This window comes from Pseudopodoces humilis, chromosome 8, assembly GCF_049639895.1.
Source record: "Pseudopodoces humilis isolate 2021_Gansu_Grassland_sample_001 chromosome 8, ASM4963989v1, whole genome shotgun sequence".
NCBI classification, from domain to species: Eukaryota; Metazoa; Chordata; class Aves; order Passeriformes; family Paridae; genus Pseudopodoces; species Pseudopodoces humilis.
This window is the reverse complement of record NC_142207.1, coordinates 1,427,855-1,446,363: the sequence shown is the minus strand read 5'-3', so window position 1 is coordinate 1,446,363 and position 18,509 is coordinate 1,427,855. Positions and strand designations below refer to the sequence as shown.

At 44.0% G+C, this 18,509-nt stretch overlaps 1 protein-coding gene across 34 annotated transcripts in view; it reads right to left on the bottom strand.

Moving 5' to 3' along the window:
- NEB (nebulin) overlaps positions 1-18,509 on the bottom strand; it is a 97,094-nt gene that overhangs the window by 64,780 nt on the left and 13,805 nt on the right. For 33 of the 34 annotated variants that reach the window (XM_088059075.1, XM_088059082.1, XM_088059106.1 and 30 more), the window contains exons 20-53: positions 17,930-18,241; positions 17,239-17,445; positions 16,472-16,576; positions 16,209-16,316; positions 15,743-16,054; positions 15,160-15,366; positions 14,759-14,863; positions 14,043-14,150; positions 13,524-13,835; positions 13,127-13,333; positions 12,583-12,687; positions 11,696-11,803; positions 10,437-10,748; positions 10,039-10,242; positions 9,471-9,575; positions 9,030-9,137; positions 8,369-8,680; positions 7,836-8,039; positions 7,390-7,494; positions 7,190-7,297; positions 5,999-6,310; positions 5,492-5,695; positions 5,046-5,150; positions 4,846-4,953; positions 4,372-4,683; positions 3,519-3,722; positions 3,065-3,169; positions 2,865-2,972; positions 2,391-2,702; positions 1,715-1,918; positions 1,256-1,360; positions 1,056-1,163; positions 582-893; positions 73-276 (exon numbers count right to left, since the gene is read on the bottom strand). In XM_088059075.1, the coding sequence (XP_087915201.1) occupies positions 73-276; positions 582-893; positions 1,056-1,163; positions 1,256-1,360; positions 1,715-1,918; positions 2,391-2,702; positions 2,865-2,972; positions 3,065-3,169; positions 3,519-3,722; positions 4,372-4,683; positions 4,846-4,953; positions 5,046-5,150; positions 5,492-5,695; positions 5,999-6,310; positions 7,190-7,297; positions 7,390-7,494; positions 7,836-8,039; positions 8,369-8,680; positions 9,030-9,137; positions 9,471-9,575; positions 10,039-10,242; positions 10,437-10,748; positions 11,696-11,803; positions 12,583-12,687; positions 13,127-13,333; positions 13,524-13,835; positions 14,043-14,150; positions 14,759-14,863; positions 15,160-15,366; positions 15,743-16,054; positions 16,209-16,316; positions 16,472-16,576; positions 17,239-17,445; positions 17,930-18,241 (6,357 nt within the window). The remainder of the gene's footprint in view (positions 1-72; positions 277-581; positions 894-1,055; positions 1,164-1,255; positions 1,361-1,714; positions 1,919-2,390; positions 2,703-2,864; positions 2,973-3,064; positions 3,170-3,518; positions 3,723-4,371; positions 4,684-4,845; positions 4,954-5,045; positions 5,151-5,491; positions 5,696-5,998; positions 6,311-7,189; positions 7,298-7,389; positions 7,495-7,835; positions 8,040-8,368; positions 8,681-9,029; positions 9,138-9,470; positions 9,576-10,038; positions 10,243-10,436; positions 10,749-11,695; positions 11,804-12,582; positions 12,688-13,126; positions 13,334-13,523; positions 13,836-14,042; positions 14,151-14,758; positions 14,864-15,159; positions 15,367-15,742; positions 16,055-16,208; positions 16,317-16,471; positions 16,577-17,238; positions 17,446-17,929; positions 18,242-18,509) is intronic. The other variant, XM_088059100.1, reaches the window with a different exon arrangement.

The window sequence follows — 18,509 nt, the reverse complement described above, 5'->3', positions numbered from 1 at the left end:
CTGTGTCCTAGTCCTGTCTCAGGGGTTTAGGCAGAGACTGTTGATGTGTTACCTGATCCAATCCAGACTCACCTTGTTCATGGTGTCTGCGTTCTGCTTGGCCAACACCATTGGGAGAGAATCTGGGATGCTGGTGAACTTGATGGTGTCAGGATGCTGGCGGTAAATTTTGTCACTCAGGATCTCCCCAGCTCTCTTGGCCTTCTCAACTTCCAAGGAACCAATTGGGACCCAGCCAATGCCCCGCAGCCATTCCAGGTCAGACTTGTAGCAGTTCTGTTACAAAATATAAAGGCAGCAGTTAAAAATTTCCCTTTATATGTTAATCAGCATTTCAATATATTAAAACTGACTATTATGACAGATTATATGGAGCTAATTCTGCTGTTTGGCTGTATATAAACCTTCAAAAAGCTCTTACATTCAGATTCTTTCACTCCTCAAAATATAATAACCTTGCTTGGAATAGGGGAAAAAAACCACAATGTGACAAAATACTATATGAGAGCAATTCAATTAGTTTATATTCCAATGAAATTCCACACATTTCAGCAGTGTAGGGCTTATCAGCAAGTACTCACATCACTCTGGAGGTCGTAGGCTTGCTTGGCGTGGATCACATCATTCTGGTCGGGCAAACAAGTCCATTCATGCAGGTAGTGCCGGTAATCAGTATCACTGACCAGCTCCTGGCACTTCTTGGCCAACACCACTCCCAGCATGTCCACAGGGCTGCTGAAGTGGGTCTTGGACTTCTCAAAGGCTTTCTTGTACTCCCTGTCACTCTGGATCTTGGCCACGTGCATCGACCACATCATCTTGGGGTCGTCCTCAATGTTCCTGGCCCCGATGTGGTGGCCCAGCTGTTTGCGATACCCTTCCTTGTACTTGTACTATGGACAAAAACATGTTCACTCTTAGGTTGGGATTTTTATATGGCCCCAGCAGCCCCTGTGGCACCACCTCCTGAAAATACAGCAGCTGAAGCCACAGAGATTTTAAAGAAAGAAAGGATTCCGCCCCAGTGTGTGCCACATGGGTTCCTGTGCACTCACATCACTGGCGATGTCCCGGGAAGCTTTGGCAGACTTGATGGGAATGGCATCTGCCCGCATGTCGTAGCCCTTCTTCTTCTCCTCCTCCATCGCCTGCTTGTACAGTTTCTGAAACAGACACCACCATGCCCTCAGACAACGCTGCTGCCCGGGATGTGCAGTGCCCAGGGATGGAGCCTGCACCCACAACAACCACCCACCTCACTGAAGTTCACTTTGTTCTGCTGGGCCAGCAGGATCCCAGGGGTGTCCGGCATGATGTGAATGCTGGTTTTGTCCTTCTCCCACGCTGAGATGTACGAGCGCTGAAAAACGAGGAGGACAGAGGGAGATAAGATCACACAGGCTGAGGAAAAAAACTCAACAGCAAGATTGGCTCCATGAACCAAAGCAAGGGGGCTCTACTTTGTACTGACTCAGAAACTCCTGCCCTTTCCCCAAACCATTCTGATGCTTCACCCTTTTCTTTTCCACATTGCACCCCATTGCTGCTCCAACCACATAAACAAAAATTTCATCTCAAATAAGGAAGTCAAATCCCTGAGGCAAGAGAAGCCAACATTCCCATTGCACAACCTGAGCCATGGAAGGACATAGACCAACATCCAGGGAAGGAAGGTGTCTGTTTCCTTCAGGATGTAAACACAAGGAAATCTCACTTGGTTCATGATTTCAGAGTTGTGCTTTGCCAGCACCATAGGCATCGAGTCAGGAAGGCTCGTGAATTTGATGGTGTCCGGGTGCTGACGATACTTCTTGTCACTCAGGATCTCGCTCGCCCTCTTGTTCTTCTCAGCATCCAATGATCCAATTGGGGACCAGCCAATGCCCCTCAGCCACTGCAGGTCAGACTTGTACACGTTCTGGAAGGACAGGAAAAGAGATCAGCAACCTCCACACTCCAAGCAACTCCATCTCCTACCACATGAAACTCCACTTAATGGAGCATGTTCCCCTGGGACAACCCACCAGCCTATGCCACAAAAGTGTCTCCAGATAAGCTCAGCTCCAAAAAACTTGTCTCCCCACTCCTGCAACACCACAAGAGGCTGTCAAGAAATCCACAAGTCTTCCCCCTCTATCACCTTGCTTTTGCCAGCAAAGACGTAGCAGATTTTGCGATCTGCAACTGGCAGAGACATTGGAAGGGCCTTTTCCATCTCCTAAGGTTCTTCATACCTATCTCAGCAACAAAATTTATTGGCTTTGCCAACCCTTGGTTCTCCAGGAAAAGAAAGATTTGAATTCCCCTGACCTACCCTTGGCTCACAGACCTCCTCCAACAGTAAAATAGATAAGCCAAGGCTGTCACACAGCCAATAAAGAACAACTCACATCACTCTGCAGGTCGTACACTGTCTTGGCATGGACAACGTCATTCTGGTCCGGCAGACAGGTCCAGCGGTGCAGAGGGTGACGGTAATCAGCATCACTGACCAGCTCCTGGCACTTCTTGGCCAACACCACTCCCAGCATGTCCACAGGGCTGCTGAAGTGGGTCTTGGACTTCTCAAAGGCTTTCTTGTACTCCCTGTCACTCTGGATCTTGGCCACGTGCATCGACCACATCATCTTGGGGTCGTCCTCAATGTTCCTGGCCCCGATGTGGTGGCCCAGCTGTTTGCGATACCCTTCCTTGTACTTGTACTATGGACAAAATCAAGTTCACCATTAGGCTGGGATTTTTATATGGCCCCAGCAGCCCCTGTGGCACCACCTCCTGAAAATACAGCAGCTGAAGCCACAGAGATTTTAGACTCAGAAAAGACTCAGCCCCATCATGTGCCACGAGGGTTCCTGTGCACTCACATCACTGGCGATGTCCCGGGAAGCTTTGGCAGACTTGATGGGAATGGCATCTGCCCGCATGTCGTAGCCCTTCTTCTTCTCCTCCTCCATCGCCTGCTTGTACAGTTTCTGAAACAGACACCACCATGCCCTCAGACAACGCTGCTGCCCGGGACGTGCAGCGCCCAGGGATGGAGCCTGCACCCACAACAACCACCCACCTCACTGAAGTTCACTTTGTTCTGCTGGGCCAGCAGGATCCCAGGGGTGTCCGGCATGATGTGAATGCTGGTTTTGTCCTTTTCCCACGCTGAGATGTACGAGCGCTGAAAAACGAGGAGGACAGAGAGGTAAGCTCATACAGGCTCAGGGAAAAAACTCAAGGAGCAAATCAGCTCCACAAAGCAAAGCCAGGGGCCTGTACTTTGTACTGACTCAAGAACACATTTCCTTTCCCCGGTGTTTCCGGTGCTTGAACCTTTTCTTTTCCACACTGCACCCCATTATTGCTCCAACCACACAAAACAAGAGTTTATCTCAAACAAGGAGCACAAATCCCTAAGGCAAGGGGAATTTCCTCCCCTTGCACAACCTGGGCCATGGAAGCACATAGACCAACATCCAGGGAAGGAAGGTGCTCATTCCCTTCAAGATGCAAACATAAGGAAATCTCACTTGGTCCATGATTTCAGAGTTGTGCTTTGCCAGCACCATAGGCATCGAGTCAGGAAGGCTCGTGAATTTGATGGTGTCTGGGTGCTGACGATACTTCTTGTCACTCAGGATCTCGCTCGCCCTCTTGTTCTTCTCAGCATCCAATGATCCAATTGGGGACCAGCCAATGCCCCTCAGCCACTGCAGGTCAGACTTGTACACGTTCTGGAAGGACACAAAAGGACACAAACAGCTCAGCAACCTCCTCACTCCAAGCAACCCCAACTCCTACCATGGAAAACTTCGTTTAATGGAATACATTTCCCTTGGTCAACCCACCAGCCACCAGGAATTGGACTCTCGCTAAGATCAACTTCTCACACCGAGCTCCCTACTCCTGCAACACCATAAGTACCTGCCAAGGAATCCACCCACCGCCCTCCCTCTCCATGTTCTTGGTATCCCCAGCAAAGCCCTGCCCTATGGGGCATTCTGCAGCTGACAGAGGCATGGGAGGTGCCTTACGCCTCCCAAGACCCTTTGTACCATGCACCACTGCCCACAAACATTGCCATTGCCACTGCTGGCCCTCCAAAGGCAAAAATGTGATTCTGTTGCCTTTCCCCTGCCTTACTGTAATGAAGGTCCCAAAACTCTCCCCATAAAATATTCAGGGCAAGAAAGGATTCTTCTGTGACCATGAAGGATGAGCCCATACAAACATCATCGCTGACTGCCCATGAAAAGAAGTGCCACAACACAACCTTAGTTCCTCAAAATTAGCCAAAAATTATTATCCCCACATGGACGTCTTCCAGCAGAGGAACACATGAGAGACTTGTGTTTGCAACACAGCCAATAAAGAACAACTCACATCACTCTGCAGGTCATACACTGTCTTGGCATGGACAACGTCATTCTGGTCGGGCAGACAGGTCCAGCGGTGCAGAGGGTGACGGTAATCGGCATCACTGACCAGCTCCTGGCACTTCTTGGCCAACACCACTCCCAGCATGTCCACAGGGCTGCTGAAGTGGGTCTTGGACTTCTCAAAGGCTTTCTTGTACTCCCTGTCACTCTGGATCTTGGCCACGTGCATCGACCACATCATCTTGGGGTCATCCTCAATGTTCCTGGCCCCGATGTGGTGGCCCAGCTGTTTGCGATACCCTTCCTTGTACTTGTACTATGGACAAAAACATGTTCACTCTTAGGTTGGGATTTTTATATGGCCCCAGCAGCCCCTGTGGCACCACCTCCTGAAAATACAGCAGCTGAAGCCACAGAGATTTTAAAGAAAGAAAGGATTCCGCCCCAGTGTGTGCCACATGGGTTCCTGTGCACTCACATCACTGGCGATGTCCCGGGAAGCTTTGGCAGACTTGATGGGAATGGCATCTGCCCGCATGTCGTAGCCCTTCTTCTTCTCCTCCTCCATCGCCTGCTTGTACAGTTTCTGAAACAGACACCACCATGCCCTCAGACAACGCTGCTGCCCGGGATGTGCAGTGCCCAGGGATGGAGCCTGCACCCACAACAACCACCCACCTCACTGAAGTTCACTTTGTTCTGCTGGGCCAGCAGGATCCCAGGGGTGTCCGGCATGATGTGAATGCTGGTTTTGTCCTTCTCCCACGCTGAGATGTACGAGCGCTGAAAAACGAGGACAACAGGAAACAACATCACACAGGTTTAGGGAAACAACCTCAATGAGAAGATCACATCCATAAACCAAAGCAAGGTGACCTGGACTTTGCACTAACCCAGAAACTCCTGCCCTTTCCCCAAAACTTTCCAATGCTTCACCCTTTCCCACATTGCACCCCATTGCTGCTCCAACCACACAAGAGTGTTTGATCTCGTACAAGGAACTCAAATCCCTGAGGCAAGAGAAGCCAACATTCCCATTGCACAACTCAGGCCATGGAAAGAACAACATCTTCACAAAGGAAGGCATCTGTTTCCTTCAGGATGTAAACACAAGGAAATCTCACTTGGTCCATGATTTTGGAGTTGTGCTTTGCCAGCACCATGGGCATTGAGTCAGGAAGGCTCGTGAATTTGATGGTGTCTGGGTGCTGACGATACTTCTTGTCACTCAGGATCTCGCTCGCCCTCTTGTTCTTCTCAGCATCCAATGAGCCAATTGGGGACCAGCCAATGCCCCTCAGCCACTGCAGGTCAGACTTGTACACGTTCTGGAAGGACAGGAAAGGACACAACCAACTCAGCAACCTCCTCACTCCAAGTAACCTCAACTCCACTTAATGGAACACATTCCCCTGGGTCAACCCACCAGCACCCATTCAGGGTTTGTACCCATATCCTAGGGCTCTTCATACCATTTTCATCTGCACCCAAGACTTACCAACCCTTGGTTCTCTACAAGACAATTTCAATCCGTTTCCCTTCCCTTGACACACAATTCCCTCCTCCAACAGTAGAAGGAATTCAGGACAGACAACACAAGAGCGCCACACAGCCAATAAAGATCAACTCACATCACTCTGCAGGTCATACACTGTCTTGGCATGGACAACATCGTTCTGGTCCGGCAGACAGGTCCAGCGGTGCAGAGGGTGACGGTAATCAGCATCACTGACCAGCTCCTGGCACTTCTTGGCCAACACCACTCCCAGCATGTCCACAGGGCTGCTGAAGTGGGTCTTGGACTTCTCAAAGGCTTTCTTGTACTCCCTGTCACTCTGAATCTTGGCCACGTGCATCGACCACATCATCTTGGGGTCGTCCTCAATGTTCCTGGCCCCGATGTGGTGGCCCAGCTGTTTGCGATACCCTTCCTTGTACTTGTACTGTAGGAAAAAATAGTATGCACTGAGTATTATTTTAGTTTCCTTTACATTCCTAGCAACCCCTGTGGCACCACCTCCAGCCAATTTATCAGGTGAAACCACAGAGAGTTTACAGTGTGAAATGTTTAGCTGGTGACCCATAGTACAGCTAGAAAAGAATCCACACATTATCCTTCTGATAAAACACATTTTCTAAGACTCTCCCTGGCTTATGTATTAAGACCTACTGGTCAGTAACTGAGAGGAAGGAAAGTCTCTAAATCATGAAAGCTATACCAAAGACCTTAAGTTCAATAAATGAACCTAAAGAATCATTTACTGATCTTCAAGCACAATGGCCACATCAACACTTACTCAAACTACTGAGGCAATAAAATGTAACTACACAGAGAAGCAAGACAGCAAACGTAACATAAAGGAATCCAATTTTGTATTAATACCTAAGAGTAACAAACAATGGTGCTTTTCATACAGCTTTAATTTTTATATGAAAAACTGGTTTAGGTTTTCTTTCCTCATGCACAGCTCAGCCATGCAGCTGCAGAGGCAGGGACACGAAGATGGGCAGTGCTGAGGGCAGCCCAACACTTCAGAACTCTAGGCTGTTGCACAAGGAGATAGAGTCACAAATCCAGGAGGGACCCTGCTTTGGGCTGTGGCCATCATCCAGCTCCCATGGATACCCCTCCACTTCTCCTAGGCCTTCCCTTGCAGCAGTGCACACTTGCAAGGACAGCTACAGGTGGACAGTGTAGAATAAAACCTTTGATGGGCAACTGAATGGCAGTGATATGTAATGGATTTGCAAATCCCAGGTTCAATTGCCAGCATGTGGCACTCATGTGAAATCACGTGCCACATGGGTTGTTGTGCACTCACATCACTGGCGATGTCCCGGGAAGCTCTGGCAGACATGATGGGAATGGCATCTGCCCGCATGTCGTAGCCCTTCTTCTTCTCCTCCTCCATCGCCTGCTTGTACAGTTTCTGAAACAGACACCACCATGCCCTCAGACAACGCTGCTGCCCGGGATGTGCAGTGCCCAGGGATGGAGCCTGCACCCACAACAACCACCCACCTCACTGAAGTTCACTTTGTTCTGCTGGGCCAGCAGGATCCCAGGGGTGTCCGGCATGATGTGAATGCTGGTTTTGTCCTTCTCCCACGCTGAGATGTACGAGCGCTGAAAAACGAGGACAACAGGAAACAACATCACACAGGTTTAGGGAAACAACCTCAATGAGAAGATCACATCCATAAACCAAAGCAAGGTGACCTGGACTTTGCACTAACCCAGAAACTCCTGCCCTTTCCCCAAAACTTTCCAATGCTTCACCCTTTCCCACATTGCACCCCATTGCTGCTCCAACCACACAAGAGTGTTTGATCTCGTACAAGGAACTCAAATCCCTGAGGCAAGAGAAGCCAACATTCCCATTGCACAACTCAGGCCATGGAAAGAACAACATCTTCACAAAGGAAGGCATCTGTTTCCTTCAGGATGTAAACACAAGGAAATCTCACTTGGTCCATGATTTTGGAGTTGTGCTTTGCCAGCACCATGGGCATTGAGTCAGGAAGGCTCGTGAATTTGATGGTGTCTGGGTGCTGACGATACTTCTTGTCACTCAGGATCTCGCTTGCCCTCTTGTTCTTCTCAACGTCCAATGATCCAATTGGGGACCAGCCAATGCCCCTCAGCCACTGCAGGTCAGACTTGTACACGTTCTGGAAGGACAGGAAAGGACACAATCAACTCAGCAACCTCCTCACTCCAAGCAACTCCAATTCCTATGAATGGAAGTTCTCCTGAACCAAACATATTGCACTGGGTTAACCCACCAGCCACCCACTCAGTGGTTTTGCCCATCCCCTAAGGCTCTTCATACCATTCTCCATTGCCCTCAGGGTTTGTCTTTCCCATCTGCTGATTCTCCATAAAAAAAAAACAAACAACTTGGCTCCATTGCCCTTTCCCAGTGACACAGATCCCTCCTTCAAAACTAAAAGAGACCACAGGACAGACAACCCAAGGCTGTCAGTAAAGGACAACTCACATCACTCTGCAGGTCATACACTGTCTTGGCATGGACAACATCGTTCTGGTCCGGCAGGCAGGTCCAGCGGTGCAGAGGGTGCCGGTAATCGGCATCACTGACCAGCTCCTGGCACTTCTTGGCCAACACCACTCCCAGCATGTCCACAGGGCTACTGAACCTCGTCTTGGACTTCTCAAAGTCCTTCTTGTACTCCCTGTCACTCTGGATCTTGGCCACATGCATCGACCACATCATCTTGGGGTCGTCCTCGATGTTCCTGGCCCCAATGTGGTGGCCCAGCTGTTTTCTGTATGCAGTTTTGTATTTGTACTAATTGAACACAAAAGAAACAATTACTACTTCTCTCTGAGCTGCCATTTCAGTTTCTCTGTTGTTAATACAGTAGTTAAGAATTTTGAATCTAACATATTTTAATTTGCTTGTGTTTTTTCCCAGAATTGTTAGCATTTGTTATAATGTCCAGGAGATATTATGGGATTTCTCATACCTATAACCTATCATCTTTAAACTATTGTATTTAATTTAATTAACTTTATACTATTAAGAATTACACAACCTTTGAGGAGGGCAGCAATACAACAGTGCTAAAATTTTACATAAATTTCATGTATAAGCATAAAATTGGGTATAAGCATGATTTTCCCTCTGCAAGACCCACCTCACTGGCTATGTCTCGGGATGCCTTGGCTGCCTGGAGGGGGATGGCATCAGCAGGGAGGTCGTAGCCTTTCTTCCTCAGTTCTTCATATCCCACCTTGTAACGTTTCTGTTGGAGAAGGATTCAAAGGAATTAATGCAGATTAAACTCTCTTGGGAGTTTTTCACTTCTACAACTTTCCACCTGTGGTTATTGAAAAGAAAGCACGGGTTTCCAAACACAGTTTAATTAATTAAATTAAACTCCACACCCTGCTATCAAGGACATGTATTTTGTCACCTTGCATATAAAATATTTTAAAATTACACTTTTAATATTTTCTGATTATTTCATTGAATATCAAAATTTTCTTTCAGCAAATATATTATTCCCAGATCTCTCTGCAGAAGTGAGTAATACAACCCTATGATTCTCTATTCCCAGTTTCAAATGCAGACTTACATCACTTGTGTTAATCAAGTTTGATTTAGCCAGCAAAATTTCAGGTGTATCAGGCATGATGTGAACCTTAGTCTTGTCCTTGTTCCAAGCTTCCCTGTAGAGTATCTGAAAGAGGCACAAACAAAAACCTGGTCTGATCCAAGATTCACCTGCACAGCAGTAGTTTCCATTCACCTTTTCCCTGCATTAGCAGAGCAAAGATGAACTAAGCAAGAATTTGGGATGTAAACAAGACAAGTTAGGAAAATCAAATAATACAATGACTTCTTACTGAAACACAACCTTTTTTTTTTCTTCTTTACATCCATGTAATGCCAAGGAAAGACCATTAAAACAATATATTTACATATTGCTTACTAAAGGTCTTATTTGCAGTAAGACTGAGTAAATTATCAGTGCTCAAGAACTTAATATTCTGAACAAGGCACAAAGAGCAGTGAGTCCCTGACTAAAAACACCTGCTATCTGTATATTTTAAGTGCATGTTCTGAACCAGTGATCATTTTCAAAATGTACATTAATGTATTCACTTATTGAATCCCACGTTCTGTCTCTAGAGGCAACTTACATCGCTCCTGTTTTTGGCATTAGATTTTGCCAAAACGACATCCATGGCATCTGGGATGCTTGTGAACTTAATAGTGTCTGGGTGCTGCCTGTACTTCTTCTCACTCAGTATTTCAGAAGCTTTCTTGTTCTTTTCAGCTTCCAGAGATCCCAAAGGACTCCATCCAATGCCTCTGAGCCACTGTAGATCTGACTTATACACATTCTGTTCAGGATAAAAATCAAAACCATAGAAGATTATTTCACTGTTCATTGATTAAACCCTACCAAAAGTCTAACTGGCAGTTTAGCTCCAATCTGATTTATACTGATATCAAAAGCGAGTCATCAAAGGTACTTTCCAATGAGCAGTAATTCTTTTACATGGAAATAAGTGAATTAAATGCAGAGGGAACTTACATCACTCTGCAGCTCGTTGACCCTCCTTGCCTCCGTGACATCGACCTGGTCTGGCAGACAAGTCCAGCGGTGCAGTATGTGTTTGTAGTCCACATCACTGACCAGCTCCTGACACTTCTTAGCTAGAAGGAAGCCCAGCATATCCACAGGCATATTGAACTTGGTCTTCCACTTCTCAAAGTCTTTCTTGTACTCCCTCTCACTCTGCATTTTAGCTACTTGCATGGACCACAACATCTTGGGGTCATCCTGCAAGCTGCGGAATCCGATGTGATGTCCCTGCTGCTTGCGGTATCCTTCTTTGTACTTGAACTGCAATGGCAAAGGTGGCACCACTCAAATCACAGGAACAAACATGTAAAAGACACAAGCAAAATACCGATATATTCCCTCATTTTAACATTCCTCATGAAATTACCCTTGGAAGAGCCCAAGGCCAGGCTGAATGGGGTTTGGAGCAACCTGGGATAGTAGGCACTCTGCCCACAGAAAGGCTGGAACTGAATAATCCTTAATGTCTCTTCCAACTCAAACCATTTTGTGGTTCTATGATTCTATAAATGAACAACTTGTTATGGCATCTCATGTAAAGTTATAGCAGCCCCTTGACTAATGTGCATGACTTGGTGTCAGTGAATGTTCTCCTCTGGAAAAGAAAGAGTCCCTGGGAAGGAAAAGAGCAAGGAAACAGGAATGGTCTCCTGTGCCATCTGATTCACACACTCACTCTGTTCAGAACTCCCTAATAACGACACACTGAAATATTATAATGAATAACATCATCAACAATGAAAAATTGTGAAATACAAAGATACTTAAGCACAGGAGACATTCCCTAATGATTAATAAAATCTCTTCCACAAATGCAGGAGTTGTATTTGTACCAAGTTATGGTAACAGCAGCCTGTGTCACCACATCTGTTCAGAGTTGTAATGAGGATTTCTCTGGATAGGCACTGGGCTCAGCTAATTGGACCAAATTTACTGCTGCTCTGAAAATGAAGCAGCCAAAAGAGCAGAAAACTCCTCCCTTTTATGACCAGCCGTGTCATGAATGGACCAAACTTTGGGCTTGTTAAGATGCCAGAGAAACCCTTGTTAAATTGGACAAAAACAGCTCAGGAAGGAGTTTTGTCAGCAAAGCTGTTTTTTACTCCAAGCAGCACCTTAGCAGAAAGGTGTATTTCAATTTCCTGTGACTCTGTAGGTTATAACAATCAGATCAATGCATGTCACATCGAGTTAAAAATGCTGCTTACATCACTTGCAATGTCCCTTGAAGCTTTGGCAGCTTTCACTGACATGGCTTCAGGTGTGAGGTCATAGCCTTTCTTTATCATTTCCTCCCAGCCAAGCTTGTAGAGTTTCTGAAATTGAAAACAATATTAATTAAAACCAGTCATATGTATGTCACCTGCTATTTAGATACACTAATGATCCAAATTCTGGTCACCTCACAGGCATCAGTTATGAGAGAAGGGCTGCTAGAATGGGAACTGAGAAATGGGAAACTGATAAACAAGGAATGCTGGTCTTCCAAGGCTTAGGAGAGGAACTAAATAGTTTTTCACTATTTAGCAGCTTCCTACTGTAGCTTATCTTGATTTGAAACATATCTGGAGAATTTGAAATACATGCATCTGAGATAACTGAACACTTTTTGATTGGCTTAACAAAATTTTAATGAAGTTTTCCTGAAGCCATTTAACAGTCAAGTCAGTTTGTGCACAGTTGATTTTAAGTACAGGCATTCTCAAGTCAAAGATTTGCCTCTGAGCAATGATTCAAAGCAAAACTCAAGTATTTTCTACTGGCACCATTGTCACTTTCTCCTACCTGAAAGCTGAGAGAAAATCTGGAATCACTGCATCTGCTTTTTCCCACAGGTTAGGTTAAAAATATACACAATTAACTTGTAATTTTATAGTGAGGAATTTTTAACATGGATTTTATACTAAGCATAGAGTACAGACTATGCACTTCAAAAGCAGGACTTATATTTTCCATACATTATAATGCAATTTAGTCTGTTAATTTGCTAGCCTGTTACTCTGAAAGTATTACCCACATGAAATCCTTCCCTGTGTTCTAAATCTCCAGTAGAAATGAATTTAAAATGTTGATAGGATGTATCAAAATACTCTACCTGACTGTAGTTTGTCTTGTTCTGTTTGGCCTGTAGAATATCTGGTGTGTCTGGCATCACATGGACCTGAGTCTTGTCCTTCTCCCAGGCTTGGGTATAAGCATGCTATGGACAGAAAGTTACAGCAGATGTGTTAATATAAATGACAAAAGATGGTTCTTCCAGGGTTTTCACCTTTGCATTTGGATATGGATGAGTAAAAAGGAGAAGCTGCTGGCTCAGATTTATTTTACTATGAAATGATCTAATCCAGAAACAGCTGAATTACTGTCTGGTCTTGCTTCTAATGGTATCAGGATTTCCAGGACCAGTCATTTCTGTATAAGAATGGGGTGAATAGAGTTCGGAGAAAAGTGAGAGAAGATTTCTTTACCCAATGCTGTTTCATTGAAGAAAAAAACAAAACAATGAAGAAAGAGGAGCATGTGGCAGTTGTTTTTCCCAGGGGAACGCTGCCACATAAAGATGAGACAGAGATGTGCAGAGTGATTTTTGGAATGGATGGTATGTGAATGCCTGCCTGGCTTTTTCCCTAAATGCTCACTTTGTTCATGATGTTTGCATTCTGCTTTGCAAGGACCAGGTCCATGGCATCGTTCTGTTTGGTGAAGGGGAACATGCTGGGGTGCTGGCGGTACTTCTGATCGCTCGCAATCTCCGTGGCTTTCTTTGACTTCTCCACATCCAGAGAACCAATGGGACTCCAACCAATCCCCCTGAACCACTCCTTGTAATCCTGCTTGTACTCATTCTGCCAAACAGGACACAAAAGCAAAGTTTACAATGTACAAACAGCTCACACAGAATAATCCAGTTCTTTCCAAAACACAGCCATGATGGAAAAACAAAAGCCACAAGAATAGAGCTCATAAAAAATAATCCTGCTCTTTCCAAACTGCAGCCACGATGTAAAAACAGCAGTCACAAAAAAGAAAACTTACATCACTTTGTATCTGATTCATGTTTCTGTACAGCTCCAAACTCATTGCATCTGGCAGGAGCATGTACTGGTGGATCAGGCGTTTGTAGTTGGCATTGGTGACACGGTCCTGGGCCTCCTTGGCTGCCACCACGCTGAGGGCATCGGAAGGTGTCTGGTAATGAGTCTTGCTCATCTCATAGGCCTTCTTGTACTCCCTGTCCGACTGCATCTTGGCCACTTGCATGCAATGGACAAGTTTGGGATCATCCTGGAGGCTGCGGAAGCCAACGAGTTTCCCCTTGTCTTGTTCATACCCCAGCTTGTATTTATACTGGAAGAGAACAGAAACAGAGACTTTAATTCATTTAGATTTGGAATTAAGGAAAAAATTCTTCCCTGAGAGGGTGCTGAGGTGCTGGCACAGGGTGCCCAGAGAAGCTGTGGCTGCCCCTGGATCCCTGGAAGTGCCCAAGGCCAGGTTGGAGCGCCCTGGGAAAGTGGATGCTCTTCCTGCCCATTTTTTCTCCCAAGAACTTACATCACTGGCAATATCCCTGGAAGCTTTGGCAGCTTTGACAGGAATAGCATCAGCCCTGAGATCATATCCTTTCTTCCTGGTTTCTTCAAATGAAGACCTGTACATTTTCTGCAAAAGGAAAAAGAAACATCTTTCAAAAAATAAAAATTTTACATGTTTTCCATGTGCACAACTATTGGTGGAAAGTTACATCTCTAAGGATGTAATCTTAAAAAACAAAATGAGATAAAAATGTCTATTTCTATTTCTGCCCACGTTGCAGATGTGCATAATTACAAGCAATACTTTATTTAGCATATGTGGATTTAACAATTGGCTACCAAAACCTGTCTGTAATGCCATCTTTTACCAAAACACCAGGTGCTACCTACATTTTGAACCCTGTCCAAACCCTTGTGCATGGGGAAATAAAATAATCAAGAATAAAATAATAAATACAGTAATAAACACTAACAGCACTCAAAGTCTACTGTATTTTGTTAGCAACTGTTATATTTTAATGGTCTGCATGAACACTTCACAACCTGACTATAAACATGGATTTTTCTTGGCAATTCTAGGTATCTAATTTTGGGGAAGGAAGCAGGGAAAAGGAAAATTAATAGCTTTTGTGAAATTACTACAGGTTAGCAAGGTGGGACTTTGCATGCTCTCATCTCACTTATTCCTAATCAAAAAAATAAGAGCAAGGTCACAGCCTTACAAACAATACTCACTTCACTTATATTGAATGCATTTGCTTTTGCTAAAGCAATCTGTGGAATATCGGGGGTGATGTGAATTTTCTTTTTGTCTTCTTCCCAGGCTTGTTTGTACTTGTGCTGGAAGGATCAAAAAAAAAAAAATAAAAATAGAGACCTCAACATCTGCTATTATTAAATAAAACTATTTAAAATACTATTTTCCACTTGAAATCCAAACTGCCTTGACAAGGATGTGTTAGTACCACGGGAGGGACATTTATCTTTTTATTTTAGCACTCAAAGCACATTCATTAGCTACAAACTAAAATCATGTTTTCTAAAGCTCTGCATGCAGTAGGGCTGACTATTAAATCAGGTGTAGATGGCTGCCCACTTCTGCAAGCTTAAACGAATTCTGATGAGCACTTTCTTACCTCATCCATGATTTTGGCATTATTTAAAGCCAAGACCATGTTCATGGAATCCATAGGAACAGAGTACTTCAACTTGTCTGGATGCTGGCGATATTTCTTCTCACTCACAATCTCCATGGCTTTTTTGTTCTTCTCAGCCTCCAGGGAGCCCAGTGGGATCCACCCAACACCCTTCATAGTTTCATCATACTCTGCTTTGTATTGATTCTGCACGCAGAAAGTAGATAAAAAAACAGTGTGAAGCATAAAAATAGTTTATAAATTTGGAAGTAGAAGATAAAATGCGTTAAGGAAAAGTGAAACTTCTCCTGTCTTAGTCTGCACATAACTGTGGCTCCTGAAGAGCCTGATGGGACATGTAAGGAGTAAATATTCATAAAATTGCTTATTTCTAAACTCAAATTAATATTTCAGAGCCTAGGAAAAATAAAAAGTAGTTGTAATTGTTGAAAAACTTGTAAAATTTACTACATTTTTGTAGACATCTGATTTAATTTCACTAAGAACATAACACTGTTTATCTTACAGTGTTTTTTCATAAACCAAGCACCTTTGTATTCACAATACAGAGGCTCTTACTTACATCACTTTGTAACTGCATCATGTTTTTGGCCAATTCGATGCTCATGGCATCAGGCAGGACGTTGTAGGTGTGGATTAAGTTCTTGTAGTTTGCATTTGTAGCCACTTCCTGAGCTTTCTTGGCTGCCACCACGCTGACCATGTCAACTGGAGTGTGGAAATGAGTCTTGGCCTTCTCATAACCCTTTTTGTACTCCCTGTCAGATTGCATCTTGGCCACCTGCATGAAGTGCACCAGCTTGGGATCATCCTCCAGGCTGCGGAATCCGATGTGCTTCCCCTTGGCCTTCTCGTAGGCCAGTTTGTATTTATACTGAGAGCAGGAAAGAGAAAAAACAGCAAAAACCTCAGTTAAAAAATACAATATTAAGCTCTGTTTTATCACTGAAAAAGCAGATCACAAGATCTCAGGTTTAGTCATTTAATTTAAATAAAGTCCTGGAATGGTATGGCACAACCAGACTTACGTCGCTCGCGATGTCTCTGGAGCTTTTGGCTGCTTTTATTGGAATTGCATCTGGCTGCAAGTCATAACCCTTCTTCTTGTCCTCCTCCCATCCAGATTTGTAAAGTTTCTAAGTTCAGATGTGAAAGAGAACAGATGTCATGAAGGCAGAACTCTGAATTTAAACATTTTTAAACAAGGCATTAAAATGACAGCGAGGCACTGAACACCCAGCAGGTATTAAAATAATAAATTTTTAAAAATTCATTAATTAAAGCAACTCACATCACTCATTGTCATCTGGTTCACTTTGCACTGAAGAATTTCTGGGGTGTCTGGCATCACATGAATGCTGGTCTTCTCTTTGTTCCATTTATCTGTGTACAGCCTCTGCAATTACAAAGGAATTTTTAGCTTTGGAAAGGTACTGGTAAAATTAGAGTTTGCTATTGTTCTGCTCATTTAAAATAAATCATATTTCCTAGAAATATTACTAGCACCAGAAATAACCTTCACAGAGCTGCTGAAGAGCAACATTACCTTCCTCCTTTCTTTAGTACTGTGAGAAATTTGCAAAGTATGTTTTGACAATTAATCAATATTGAAGCTGGAAGTTTCCAATCTGTGATCTTCCCTGCATTAATGGGAAGCAGAGTTTATTTTCACAGACATTTTTTCCATGGAAAACAAGGAATAAGGATCAGTGGTGTCCTGGAAAACTAGAGGTAAGTGTTGAGAACTCCACTTTCCAGGAAACTTGTACAAAACTGGAAGAATTCCAGGTTTCCTGCAGTTCACTTATTATGAATACAGAAAAGGGATTATCAAAGCACTATCAATCTGGAGAAGAAATCTTTAATCTTTAGAAACAGAAAATGAAACTCCCTTCATAATGAGCAGTCAGAGGCTTACCATGATCCCTCAGTGTCCAGTCTTAACCAAGGAGCTACCACACCCATTGGAAATTTTAACAATTCCACTGGGAATGCACCTCGCCCCACAACTTTGCAAGACAAAGACCCAAACGTTGGGTCAATCCAACAACTTCCCACCTTGTTCATGGTCTTGGCATTTTGCTTTGCCAGCACTTGTTCCATGGCATCCATGGGGATGGAGAACTTGAGCTGGTCGGGATGCTGGCGGTATTTCTTTTCACTGAGAATCTCTGTGGCTTTCTTGGCCTTTTCTACATCCAGTGACTGAATTGGGACCCAGCCAACTCCTCTCAGCCAGTTGTTGAAGTCAGATTTGTACAGGTTCTTTTCAAAAATAAACAAGAAAAACACAGTGAGGCAAGAAAAATTAGTGTCTATATACATAAAACAGATAAAGCCTTAAAACTTTCCCTGGTCGTTCATTTTTGAGGGGCAATTTAGATTTAATTAAAATTTAAGTATGATAGGCTAGTATTTAGGAAAAATAAAATCACAGTAATTAAAATCTGACTACAAAAATACATCAATTAGTAAAACATGCTCATTTGCTGGGATTATGCCCAATATGGAGAGATATAAAATAAGTTGTTACTTGCTAGGTAAGTGTCTTAGAACTTAATAGCAACACATAATTCTGATAATGTTTGGAAAATAAACGGTTCCAAGCCAACCACTTACATCCCAACCTACTGTTAATCCAATATAATATATATTTGATTATATAAATTAATTTTTTAGCCTTGAAAGATGAATAATGTCACACAGTCATGATGGTAATTAAAGATGGAGATGATTATTGATGACATACATCACTCTGAAGCTGCATCACATTTCTGGACAGCTCCAGGTTCACAGAATCAGGCAGGAGGGTGTAATTGTGAATTGGCTGCTTATAGCCAGTGTTTGTCACCACTTCCTGGGCTTTCTTGGCAGCTGTCACGCTGAACATATCCAGAGGAGTGTGGTATTTGGTCTTGGTGACTTCATAATCCTTCTTGTATTCCCGATCCGATTGGATTTTGGCCACGTTCATGTAGTGAACAAGTTTGGGATCATCCTGCAGGCTCTGGTACCCGACCTGTTTGCCTTTGTCTTTCTCGTAGGATTCCTTGTACTTGTACTAGAGACAAAGGAAAAACAGCTTTACCCACTTGGGAAAGAGAAAATACATTTTGGATGGGTGTAAAACACTGAGTTTCACAGTATTAATGCTGCAGTTCATTCTGTAACCTCATTAATGGTTTTTACGACAGCACAGGATTGTTTAGGCCAACAAAGGAAGAGCATTTTTGGATTTTTGAGCTAGTCTTGACACCTGGTACATATCTCAACCCACACCTGAAGCTACAAGCCCTCCCTCACCGTTGTCATTGATGCAGGCTTCCAAA